Source organism: Peromyscus maniculatus, chromosome 19 (genome assembly GCF_049852395.1).
Source record: "Peromyscus maniculatus bairdii isolate BWxNUB_F1_BW_parent chromosome 19, HU_Pman_BW_mat_3.1, whole genome shotgun sequence".
NCBI lineage: Eukaryota > Metazoa > Chordata > Mammalia > Rodentia > Cricetidae > Peromyscus > Peromyscus maniculatus.
In genome coordinates, this window is record NC_134870.1 from 54,404,223 (window position 1) to 54,417,915 (window position 13,693).

The window sequence follows — 13,693 nt, forward strand, 5'->3', positions numbered from 1 at the left end:
ATATGAGCCATACCCACGAGCAGAAAGGGAGAGCCTGGGATGAGGTAGACCTTTTCAGTTGCAATGCACACACAGATGAGCCTTCTGCTGCCAATATCCCAGGTAGGGGGAGGGCCAATGCCTGATTCTTAAATAGTGAGGGATCTGGACAAGCATCCACTACAGTAAGAGTGAGGACATCCCCACCACCGACTGGAGAAGAATTTTGCAGATATCATATGTCCCCAGAAATGCTGTGACAATGGTGAAGAAGTTGATATTTGATGGTGACATTCATTTATAAATTCCCAAAGGAGTCCAGACGAGGGCTGGACAGACTGCTATGGAAGAAAGAAAGAAAGATATCCCAAAGACTGAAGCCAGCATGTAGTCCTGAGTGCACATCCCCCATACTTAGATCTTGTTCCTGAAAGGTCTGGGAGCCTGGAATGGGAGTCCTGGAGAACTCTCATGGTAGCAACTGTTAACTCTGATTATACAGATATTACAGTTTGGATTAGTGTCTTCCAGGGGCCTACCTGTTAAATGTTTGGTCTCTGGTCCACAGTACTATCTGGAGTTTGTAGAAACTTTAGGAGGTGGGGGTCTAGTTGATGGAAGTTAGGTCCAGGGTCCCTATCTTACCTGTCTTCCTCTTTCCCCCTGGCTTTCATTAGTGAGCAGTTTCTTCTACCACACTCTCCCACCATGGCATGCTGCATCATCCCAGGCCCAAGAGAAACAAAGCCCTGAGCTGAAAACATGAGCCAAGATAACCCTTTACTGACTGTAAGCTGATTATCTCAGGTATTTTATCACAATGACAGGAAGCTAACGTGACAGAAGCCATCATGATGAATATCACATGTCACCTTTTAAAATGTGACAGCCCTTGCTCTGGGTTGTCAGACGGGACTATGGCGACCTGTTCCCACATACTTCACAGAGCGCATAGCGTCGGCAAACTCAAGTGTGGAAAATGAATATAAGCAAAATTAAGAACTGGATGAAGGAAAGAAGAGAAGGAGGGTCTCGCTCCAGAGCTCTCAGATTGAAAGGACGGTGGCTCCACTACCAAGTCACCTGCACAACGCACTTCAGATGCTCAACATCCAATGAGCCAAAAACAAACAAATACATGCTTTATATCAGCATCTACACCTGCTTAATACTGAAAACTTCTACGAAATAGCTGTTTAGAGTTCAATCATTGCCTATTTGTGTGTTCTAATGCAAGGAGAGGGCATGAATAATGTCTGCACGAATTTTTACTGTTTGTTCATAGGAGCGTGCAGTATGGCGATGAAGTACCTACATGGATCTCTGTCACTGAATTGTTCATATTAGAAGCACTCCTCGATGGATCAACTTTTATACTGCCAGTTTCCAGCATTATTCAGCAGACTCTGTGAAGGTGTGTAAGGACTGTGTAGAATACTTGCCTGGGTTCTAGCAAGCACCTTGCCGCCTGTTTGTCCCTCCTGTGATTATAGTTAGCCTTGTCTGAGAGTTCAATGTAAGGTTTTATCTTGAAAGGTTATATCACATCCCTCTGTCCAAATCTAGGTACATGGATATGTTCACGAGAGCTTGCACAATTAACCCATCCATCCTGGCTAAGGAACAAATTCAAACTTAGTCTTTTGCAGGCTTTGAAGCAAGCTAGTTTCAAAGCTGAAAGAAAAGACCAAAAAAATATGTAAGTGAAGCACATTTAGTAGAATATTCTTAAATGGAAACTGGATTTTTAAAGTCAGAGGACAGCCACAGTTCCTTCCTTGGTTTAGATTGGAAGTGCCCCTCACCAAAGGGATTGAAAAATGATTATAGGTTAACTTTGTCAATGGGGAATTAGGAGGTGGGATCCACTTGAAGGAATTACCCACCGAGAGTCTTTGTAGGTTGTATCTTAAAGCCCCTACTGGCCTCCAAGAAATAAATACCTCCTTCTGCCGTAACTTCCACCCTGTGACACTCTGCCTTACTCCGGGCACAAAACAATGAATCCAACAGACCATGGATAGAAAAGCCCAGAAACCATGAGGCAAGAGAAAGCTTTCCTCTTTTAAAATATTTCTTTCAGGTATTTGGTCACCACAACAGGGAATCAAAGGACTTATCTACAGCTACTTCCCCATCTCCTGAGCACACATCACAGCCTTGGCTCGCAGTTACCTGTGAACAGTGTCTTAGCAACTCTACCAAGGGACATGCCAAGCTCTCAGCAGAATTGAATACAGGAAGCTGAAAATTTCAGTAGCTTGCCCAACAGTGCAGAGCCAACAGGTAACCGAGCTGTGTCCTGCTCACCATTGCATGTTGTGTGGTTTCACGCATGGCCTGACCAGGGAGCTGATAGGAAATGTCTGTCAACAGCCAAAGCATCATAATTTGAAGGACAGATCAACATACTGAAATCAGTTCAAATGAATAATACACTGTGATCAAAATGGTGGGTTTGTTTCATAGATACCATTTGAGCCAAATAAAGAAATATTTGGGGCTCTGGGAATCTTTTCTGTAGTCAAGCAATAACATGACCTTCTGTTTCCTGAACCAAGAATTAATGTTGCCTGAAAGTCCCTCTGATTTCCAGCATGCCAAATTCACAACAATAATGGGATAATAACCTGCCCCATCCTACAAAAGGACAGAAAAACCTAAACATCCTATAATTGGTTTTGAAAATGGAGACATGACCTTCTAACTAGTTTGGTTAGCATTTCTTTTGGTGGAGGGCTGATCTTATTGGCAATGAAACACTTACCAAGTCATTTATCCAATTAAATATTTTCTTGCCTTTTGGTTTATTATGACATAGTAAAACATTGTAATAATAAGCCTAATGTCCTAAAGACTATTTATAACAAAAACCAGATGCAGGAGTGTTTTAAAATATCTGCTACTATTTCCGTTCTGACGTCTAAACACAGCTTTACAAGTTACAGACCTCTTTGCCTCTTTAAGTAGGGAAACTGAACACCATTTTTCTTTTTTTCAGGGTGCTGTTAGTATTCTGGCTAAGTGTAGCCTGGGTCAGAACCTTGGGATAAGATACTGTTGGTGTATGTGTGTGTGTAGGGGGGGGATAATTTGTAAGATTAATACAACTTCCTGCTGACATAGGGCTCCTATTTAGAGTTGCATTAAATAAAATATACTTCTCTTTTTGATCATTCTAAGATAATTCTGGCAAAAGTTTACAAGTGTTAGCCAGGCCTGCTGAAAATTCCGCCTGCTTATGGTTGTCAACAGAACACAACAAAGCCCTTCATTTTCTATGCCTCTCTACCCCTGCCTTCTCAAATGCTGCAAGAGATCCCACCAAGCAGGAAAAAATATACATCAGTAATAATGTCAGGGTGTAAATGTGAGTAAATGAATCAGAGGAACTGCTGTCTTGGTCCAAATAACAAAAAAGAAAAGCTATTTGGAAGTATTCCAAAAAAGAAGGTAAACAAAACCACTGTAAGGCACACATTTAAAAAAAAAAATCTCTTCAGGTACAGCCTGCAAAAGCTGGCAAATGCGCAGTTCTTGGGTTATCCCCTTGGCAATGCTGCTGGCATCAGCAAAGAACTGGGCTCCTCAAGTCCCCCCCCACACACACCCTGCTCCACACAAGGCATCAGAAGTCCCTGTCTGTCATCCACCTCTGGGCATGAGGTTCTTATGGAAAGGTTTCAGGTTTGGGGTTCACTGTCCTCTTGGGTAAGAGATGTGTTCGAAGAGGTATTAATGATGTAGACAGACAGACAAACAGCGTGGTAGGGCTCTGAGGAGAGTTGAAGACTGCCCATGTGACATGGATAGGATCCCTTCTTAGAAGTTTCACCGGAAAGGGAGGTTCATGTTTGTAGCCTGCCTGTCTCTGATCCCATACTGGCAGCATGGGGCAGGGGTACCTCGTTCTAGGGAAGGGAATCTTGCTAAAGTGTGAATCAGAGGATATGGGAAAATGAGGAGGGGCAGCACATTCCGTTAAGAGGAACCCAGTGCCCAGACAGTTATGTGATATCCTTAGCCCTCTGATGTCTCAGTGTCCGACAACTCGACTTCCAAAAACTTCCTTGGGGAAGAATCAGGGATCCCACTATTCTCCCGGAATCCACACACCTTTGAGATTCTGTTAGAGGACCAAAGATTCCCTGGCCGGCTCTAGGTAGGGAGGTTCTCGTTTCCTTTATAGCAGCTGTGATTATAGTGGGAGAGCGGCTGCAGGAGATGGGCATGGCCAGTCCAGCTCCCAGCCCCAAACATAACACAGATGCCCATGCTGTCACCGTGAGTATGGGCCTGCTCAAGAAGACAGCTGTGTTCTTAGAGCTACCTTCAGCAATGGCCAGCACTGTCCCTTAGCACTCACTGTGTGGGACATACCCACTGGATACGTGAATTCATCACATGATGCTTCTAAGATGTCCTCTCAGCAGAAACCAGCTGATGCTGTCTAGAACATGACAGTTCCTTCATTGGAAGCATCTCTTTTTAACGGGATGCCCCCCCAAAGAGAAATGAATCTCCTCCAAAAAGAATGAATAAAAAGCCGTCCCTCACTTCAGGCAGTGAGAACACAGGTGAACAAAAGTGACTTCCTGGAGAGCTACGCAAGCAGACGGCAATTCCCAGTGTACTGCTAATGTCACACGGCAGGTGGATGTGTGTCGCCAGACGGCGGGCACACACGTCGCTGACAGTACTGGAACTCTCACTTATTAGTCAAGGGTGTCCGGCGCATAGCAAATGGCAATGAAAGCTGACCATGCCACTCACTAACATCCTCCAGGAGAACACCTGTCCACACGAAGATCTGACCTGGGCCCGGAGGACAGGGCTGCTTGTCTTTTAGTGGTTCTGGGATCAACTGTTGCCTCAGGATGCTGCCTTCCCACCTGGGCATCCCACCTGATAACCTGTGAGGTCACATGTATCCATCCACACGAGCATCATGACAGTACATGCATTTGTCATGTATATCAGCACGATGGCTCTCATTCAAGTCAACATTGAACTGCCTCCTTCACAGTGAGCAGCAACCTCTGGACACCACTTTGTACTAAGCATTCTATCCTTTTCTTCTGAAATCAACAGAATTCGTTGAATAACCGGTTTTGTCCACATCTGCTCCGAATGCTACCAACTCAGATTCATCTCCCTGGGACAGCGGTTCGCCATCACTGTTTTCATCCCCCTGTCTCTAGACAAGTGCAAAGGGGCACCCTGAAATCACCATAGAAAAGTAACGGCAGAGCTGGGGTTAAGTAGGCAGTTTCCAAAAAAACAGTTATACTGGGAAAGCTAGCACTCAGCCAGCTGCATAAAACCCAGGGTGTGAAAAGGCTGCTTCAGTGAAATGCCACTCTTTCCTCTTCATCCTCCACAAGACTCAACCACTTCATCCTCCACAAGACACAACACAGTGCCTTGTGAAGGACAGTCTCTTGATTAACATCTGTTGAAAGGCAAAACCAGCCCCACTTAATGTGTTGTCTTATGGAGCATACATATATGTCGTCAGTCCACACCAATATCTGTTACAACGCCTCCCATAAGTAGGCTTATAGTGTCTTTCCAGACCTGTGTGCTCAGAGCCAAACAAGCTATCAGCCAAAAGTCTTCACTAACTGCCCAGGCTTCCTTCTCCCCTTTCAAAACCCCAGAGGACTTAGCCCTGCCCAAAGCATGAGTCAGAACACCATAGAGGCCAATGGCCAGACCATGCACTCAGTGTTCCGGGCTTGCTGTCAGCCCGCCTGGAACTCAGCCTTCACTGGCAATATAGATCCATAGTAATTGTAGGGTTTTTTTTAACTTATTTATTTTATTTTATTATATGTATGAACTTTTTGCCCACATACATATATGTGAACTATTTATGTGCCTGGCACCCTCAGCAGTCAGAAGAGGGTATCAGATCCCCTGGAACTCAAGTTATGGATGGTTGTTACCCACCCTGTGGTAACTGAACCACCATGCTGGGAACTGAACTCAGGTCCTTTGCAAGGACAAGTGCTCTCAATGGCTGAACCTCCTCTCCAGTACCATGTAATAATATTTTAATAAAACAATATATCCCTCAAGATTTCAGTGTGAGAATTCAATTAACTGAAGCATGTAAATAATAAGATGCACTTACTAGACCGTGCTAATGGCTCTCTATTAATAGGCCAATTAGCCTAAATATCATTAGATATCTAGGAGCAAAACATTAAAGAATCTTGGAAATTACTTAATTCTTTGCCATTATTTAGAAAGAACTAATATAGTGTTATCGTGAAGATTAGCAAATGAGAAATATTTCTACATGCCAGATGTTTGGATCTAGCATTACCTGAGAATGTTACAAATACTGCTGAACTTCATAAAACTGTGTTTAGTGAGCACTGGCTGCTGCCTTCTTTCAAACCACATACGTTTTAGCACTTCTCTCCCATCTGAACAAAATACAAACCATGTTGACCAATACATTGTCCTCGGAATACACAATATAAGACACCTATTGTGTGCCTGGGTCAAGAACCTAGTGCCTTCTAAATTTGAAACACTGGGCCATGTGTTACTACTCTTAATTAATTACATACTATTAAAGAATTTAATGGAGGCCTGTCTCAATCCTGAACCCAAAGCACTCTGTTTATGAACAGCAAGAAAACCCTCATTTCCTCTCCTTCACTATTACATTCTTAAATAAAATGCCCATCATTGTAATTGAACACATAAAACATTTCAACAGACTTGATGTCTTCAATTACTCATGACTGTCTGATCCTAATTAAATTGAAAACAGCAGAATCCTATGGCCTTTTGTACCCTAAGCTTCTGTCTCCAGAGGACCTGTGTATACAATAAACTATTGTATGATTTTGCTGTTAGAGATTGTGGTTATGTTCACAAATGATCATGAGCACTAGACTCTGAGGTAAATTCACTCATTCTATAAACATTGTCTGGTTGCCTATAGCCCAGGCACAAAAGTACACATATCAGTATATCCCTGCTACCTTGATGTTTATGCAAAAGAGAGCAAAAGCACTCTACAGAAACCTAGGATAAGATCTAAAAGTCCAGGTGGCCTTCATGCCTAATGCTTGCTCAGTCTACAGTGAACCTCATGGCAAAGGATGTTTATTTGCAAGCTGTGTTTTTTTTTTTAAACTTGGTGGACAATACAAAAATCATGCCAGAGAAGCTGCAAGAGTTTGATATAGGGGAAGGGGCTTCGATGGGAAGGCCCATGAATGTGCAGGACACACTAGACGGCAAAGAGCTGTTGTTGGAGAAATCCAGGGTGAGAAACAGGGTCAACAGAACTGGCTGGTGGCTGTAGAGGGAAATAGCTGTGCGCTCACTCTTAGTGAATTCTGTGCAGCTATAACCAAGTATCCAAGTCCAAGTAATGTATAAAGAAACCTATTTGGCTCAGTGGTTAAGAGCACTTACTTCTGCAGTGGACCTGGGTTCAATTTCCAGAACCCACAGAGCACCTCAAAACCACCCCAAACTCCAGTTCCAGGGGTTCTGATTACTTCTGGTCTCCATAGGCATAAAGCATGCACATACAGCACATACATACATGCAGGCAAAAACACTTATACTCTTAGAATGAAATAAATAACTCTTTTTTCCAAATTAAAAATAAAAATGAACTACAGGGGTTCTAGAGCTAACTACTGTCTGTGGAATGGATTTGCACTTCATTTAAACTTCTGTCTCCTCATAGGTCCTCAAAGAGCCGAATAACCCCAACCAATGTGGATACCTATTTGTTAAGGGGGAAAGAGCCATATGAACTGATATCCAGTTGAGTTCATCAGAGGCTGGGTCATGCACTAGTGTCTGCCACCTTTAGACTTCAGTGCTGGGGTCATCCTCATATCTAATCCTAAGCTCCCATGTGGATTCCTCTACTAAGCTCCCAGCCTTCCAGCCTAAGCTAAGTGAACATCTGCAACAATATACCCAGAACCTGAGGCCCAGTTTATCTGGGACAGCGAGAGAATGACTTGACAGTGCACCTGAAGCCACACCTGACAGGGAGCAGGGAAAACAGAAATGCACAGAGAGGGGGATTGGACAGGGATGGACTGGAGCTGCCATGGCCCCAAGAGACTACCCATCCTTAAGGACCCTGAAACACATACTGGATGACTGTTGGATCCAGGCTGCCCTGTTCATGGGGAGAAGTCTATGTAAGCCATCTCAAAGGGCTTAAAGGTCCCCAGTGAGCCTGTGTGTTGAGGTATAGTCCTGGTAGGCACTATTTGGAGGAGGTGTGGATACTTCTGAGGGGTGGGGATCTAGTGGCAGGTCATCAGGCAATTGGGCACATGTCCTCAGAGGGGACTGAGATCCCAGGCTCATCTCTTGCTCTCTTTTTCTTGCATCTCAGCCATGAAGTCAACAGTTGACTCCACCACACTCCCTGTCCCAATAGGCTGCCTCTCTACAGGACCAAATGCAATGAGTCCTCTGGCCATTGACTAAAATGTCTAAAATACTAAGCATATCTGTAAGCCCTTCCTCCTTGTAAACTAGCTATCCTTGGGTTTGGTTATAGTAGCAGAGAGCTGATGAACATGGATAGACATCAGCACCACTAAGAAGAGACTGCTGGGCACTGCCCCAGAAAAGCCCCCAGATAGCAAGGGAAGGGGGTCTGCCCTCTGAGACGGGGAAAACTCATTTAGAACAAAGTACCCACTATGCAAGGCATTTCAGAGGAGAATCTGACACAGCCAGAGGCCTCCAGAGGGGGTCATTCTGCAAGACCAGTTGAGAACTCACATCCTAGAGGAACTAGGCATATCCAGCCAAGTTAAAAATGGATGACGTTGAGAATCATTATCCCTAAGCCTGTGTGCCAGCAGACATTAGATACCAGGAGCCCTTTCTGGGGACAGCTGCACTTGAGTGACACATCTCATGGTGAGGAGGGCTGTAATGCTGATTTACATATGGACACATTGTCTGGCTTCTGCAATTCTAGCGGCTTCCGATGGTTCTGTTACTGAAGTCCACTAACGTGGCTCCCCCACCACCACATACACACCTTGCCTGATAGTACTATGTTGCTTCAACATTCTGCCTGGGTTCTTGGTTTTCCTTTCACTTTTAGTGAATTTCTTATATTAAATTTTCCTTTTTAAAATACCTAAAGCCATTCCTGATTTAGGAAAGAACCCCAAAAGACTCAGCCCTATGGAGATAATGGCACATCTAAAGATCTCAGCCATTTAATGAATGAAGTGCCTAGCCTTCCACAAGCCCTTCACAATATTATTGGAAGGTGACCCCTGATCTCTTTTAACTCATTGTTGCTTTAGGCAGGAAACATGCCCAGGAAGTGCAGGAAAGTACAGTTCAGTCTGTTTTGAGACTATCTGACAATACTTTAGAGCAGTGGTTCTCAGCCCTCCTAATGATGTGACCCTTTAATACAGTTCCCCATGTTGCGGTGACCACCCCCTACCACCATAAAATTATTTTGTTGCAACTTCATAACTGTAATCTTTCTACTGTTATGAATCATAATGTAAATATATGATATGCAGGATATCTGACAAGTGACCCCTGTGAAAGGATCATTTGGCCTCCAAAGGGGTTATGACTCACAGGTTGAGAACCACTGCTTTAGAGTTCCCAAGAAAACGGGAGCTCCCAGGACCACCAGCATGTAAAGGACCACATGTTGCAGAGGGTTCCCCTACTAGCTGCTGAAATGGACTTCACCACCCCTAAAAGCTCTTTATTTCAACTCAAGAATTCTCTGACTGTATAAATTACCTTTCTCCCTAATCATATAACCCCATGTGTTGTGTACAATGTGTCTCTGGGCAATTTTATTGCCCTGGCACTTGGGTGTATGGAAGGGTAGTCCTGGGCTCAATGTATGACATCACATGTGATAGGAAAGCTCTCTTCACTGAGTAATTGAGAGCAAGTCCTCAAAGGGGATTGTGGGATCCAGCCCCTAACTAGTTTTTAAAAACAGAAGTTTTAATGTTTTAGGATATGACTGATTTTAGATCACCCTCCTTCCTCATCAGTACAGTTTATAACCCAGACACCGGGAAAGCATCATCCCTATTCAAATAGTCTTCTTCATCCTGCTGATGGCACCAAGGTCAAGACAGGTGAATGTTTCTAACCTAAACAATTTAAATTTTCCATTTGGGGTAAGTCCAAGGACTACATCAAAGAATGTACACTCTAGCTTAGAACACTGATGTTTCCCACACAACAGGCATCTCTGTAAGCACAGTGAGAGGAAGCCCAATCACACCAGCAAGGATGTCCATCCACACAAGTAGAGAGACAGAGCATTCAGGGGTAGTTGCTGTATGTGTTCTAGCTCGGTGTGTCTGTATTAATAATACAGTATCCTGACAAGGAATAATTCCTGCATCAGCTCCTGGGGCCAACTCAAATTTACATATGGATTGGACATGGACTTTCTGGGGAAGCACACTGCAGAGCTTGCTGAGAACCGTTTAATGCACCTGGCAGCTAATTCCTGAGATGTGGATATGAACCCAAACTTTCACAGCTCAGTGCATTGGGGTCTACGTCTGCCCTGAAAGGCCATGTTGCTCCTCTGTGACAGGTACATAGCTTGAGTACATGGTCTCCATGCAGGACCTCATACCACCTAAAAATGTCTACCCACTCTGCCTTTACACACAGTCACTAGAAATGCATAGATTTTGAGTCTTACAGATCAGAAAATAAAATCATGTAGATTATATAAACAAACAAAAAGATGAGGTTATGTTAACATCAGTCATGTTTCCTGGTGCTGAGATGCAGGAAAGAGGAAGATGAAACACCAGGATGCTGCTTCCGGATGCTGGTGTAGGGATTTCCTAACCAACCTGTCCTGCCATTCTCTTCTGAGAAGACCAGAGTCTGCAGACGCCTGCATTCTTCTTTGTGCACTGACCTTGTAACTTTTCCTTCACAGGATATGTCTGCACATGCCAAGGATTTGTGGTTTTTTTATTCTATGTCGTATATACCATCTTCCCAACAATGTACTGAGGCCAGGGTTCTGGGCTTAGCCCAATGAACACCTCCAAAATAGCTGCAGATTCATGATTAATGACTGGGGAAGGGGAGGACAATCCAAGGGCTGTCACAAAAGTGTGGAGGAAATTCTGGTTACCTGACCTCCAGATAGAACAGGAGCCTACACTATATAGAATAGAAGCAACACATAATTCAGCTGAATATATAAAAGCACTCTCTTTAAAAGCACTGTGTTCTGAAGGCTCACAAAATCTCCCTTTGCAGCATGCATTCAAGCCCTGGAACAGGAGTTACCTGTACATTATAATCTTCTTTCTGAGGCCAGAAATCCTATGTTGAACTCTTTAGAGCAAGGTTACAGTGGATGGAGTTCCATAAACACTGTTGTTTGATAAGGATTTGCATAAACTTCTGTTTCTACAGCTTTTGTTAATTTGGTCTATTAAGCACATGAGTAATTCAGAGCTATCATGAATGTCGATATTCTTTTGGGGTCAGGAAAACAGGTGTAACATCTATAGCTCCAACCACCAGAATGAATGTGCAAAGCATTACCTAAATTCCATAATCAGAGAGGAAGAGACAGATGAAGCTGTTTGCTGTCCTTTGCCCAACCGTGGTCTTTGCTGTTCCTCCCAAAGAGCCCATCACTAAAAAGGCAGTCACCACCAATGGCCTTTCCCACGCCACTGAAGGTCGGGACAAACCTAATTTCCTTTTCCTGTCATGGAAATACACAGTTGGTTCATTCACCTACAACATTTGGCATGGTCCTTATTTCTTCTAATGGCAACATGTCACAAAAACAGTCTATTTTATCCAGCTTGAGGGAGCTTCATTTTCATATTTGTGGAAGATCTTCAATTAAGTGTGATCAGAAACCAGAATGCACTACCTCACTAGACCCCCGGAAAACACTCACTATTCTTTTCTCTGCCTTGCAGAACAATTAACAAGGATCAAAAGCCTCATAAAACCTGCTTTGGATACTATCTGCAACACAGCTTTGCTTTTGCTGTGTACTTGAGGCATATGGAAAAAACAAAAACAAAAACCAAAAGCTCAACTGATGAACAAGCAAGGAATTGCAAAAAAAAACAAAACAAAACAAACAAACAAACAAAAAAACAACACCTAATTCTCCCAGGAAAAGTCTTCAATGTGTCAGATGTTGCTCTGCTCTTTTCAATGACCATGTTATCCCCAACAACACATTATTCAAGTGTATGTGCCAATTTTGCCATACCATGTGCCTTATTTTTATTGACAGTTCTCTCAGTTGTCATTAAACACAGAAACCAGATTTTCTTAGTAAGGTCTACTCAGTAAGGAACTTACATGGAATAGTCCTTTACATTGTGTGAATATATGTCTCTGTGATTGGTTTAATAAAGAATCTGACTGGTCAATAGCTGGACAGGTCGAGGTTAGGCTGGAAAACCAAACTAAGGCCACTGGGAAGAAGAAAGGTGGAGTCAGAGGAGTGGCTAGCTAGACATGGAGAAGAAACAGGAGGTGCAAGATGAAAGAGAAGTGATGCCATGTGACTGAATGTAGATTAATATAAGTGGGTTAATTTAAGTTGTAAGAGCTAGTAATAAGCCTGAACTATGGCTGAGCATTTATAATTAATATTAAGTCTCCTTGTCAGCTACTTGGGAACTGGTGGGTGGGAAAGAAAAGTCCTCCTACAAGCTCACATAGGGAGAATGGCTGTGTAAGTCACAAAGACATGTACATCCAAAACAAATTTGTTCTACTCTACCTGATAGGGATTACAACGCTGGACAACCTACCCCCTGCTGCCGAGATATTATCCTCCTCACTGAAGAAAGACAAACCCGGAAGTCCAGAAGCGTATCCAAGGCGTGTAACTCTGCTATGGAGTCGTAAAATATCTTACCTTGCATCGTTGTTTTGGTTGGTTCCGAGAACAGAGGAATGAGCAAGAGGTAGATAAGGTAGACGAAGGAGAGCCCATTGTATCGGAATGCACATGCTGTGATTGGGAAGAGAGAAGAGAGGAGAATGTCATTAACAAGCACGGGCTAACCCAATAGCAGCATGGGCAATGGTATCAAAAATCACATGGTTTCTCTCTCTAAGCAGATAAGTCAATCTCAAAGCAATGAATAGTGTTCTGTGTTCACCATTGCATTGAGTATGATGGGAAACAGAAAAGTGAAAATACCTGGTCTTTGCCCTTAAATTCTAAGAATGAACTTAGATTTAACAGAATAACTCCATTCAAATTAGTAAAAATAACGTATTAATAAGTACACAATATCAAAATATGTAAAAAAAAAACAGAACATGTTGAGAGGAAGAAGTTTTATAAACAAAAGAAGTCATATTGTTATCAGGCTTAAAATTGACTGTTACACTATAAGATGTTTTCCATGAATTTAATTGTACCCATAAAGCAAAACCTATAGTGTATTTGCCAAAGGGGAAAAGAAAAACATGAAAAGATCAAAGAAAAATGATCAAATCACAAAAGACAGTAAGAGTGGATGAAAGAACAAAAGGCTCTCTAAAACAACCAGAAAACAATGAACAAAATAGCAACATTAAGTCTTACCTATCAACAATCACCTTAGACATCAGTGCATTAAATTCTCTGGGCAAAAGATAGAGGGCAGTGGTTATAGACAGATGGAGGTATGATGTATAAGGGAAGGAGCATGTA

At 42.9% G+C, this 13,693-nt stretch overlaps 1 protein-coding gene across 7 annotated transcripts in view; it reads right to left on the bottom strand.

Annotated features, from left to right (window-relative positions):
• The window catches only part of Piezo2 (piezo type mechanosensitive ion channel component 2), a 380,980-nt gene that overhangs the window by 292,746 nt on the left and 74,541 nt on the right, over positions 1-13,693 (bottom strand). For all 7 annotated transcript variants that reach the window (XR_013046146.1, XM_076555357.1, XM_016003707.3 and 4 more), the window contains exon 2: positions 12,908-13,003. Coding sequence is in view for 6 of the 7 variants with exons in the window: in XM_076555357.1 (XP_076411472.1) it covers positions 12,908-13,003 (96 nt within the window). In the remaining variant the exon portion in view is untranslated. The remainder of the gene's footprint in view (positions 1-12,907; positions 13,004-13,693) is intronic.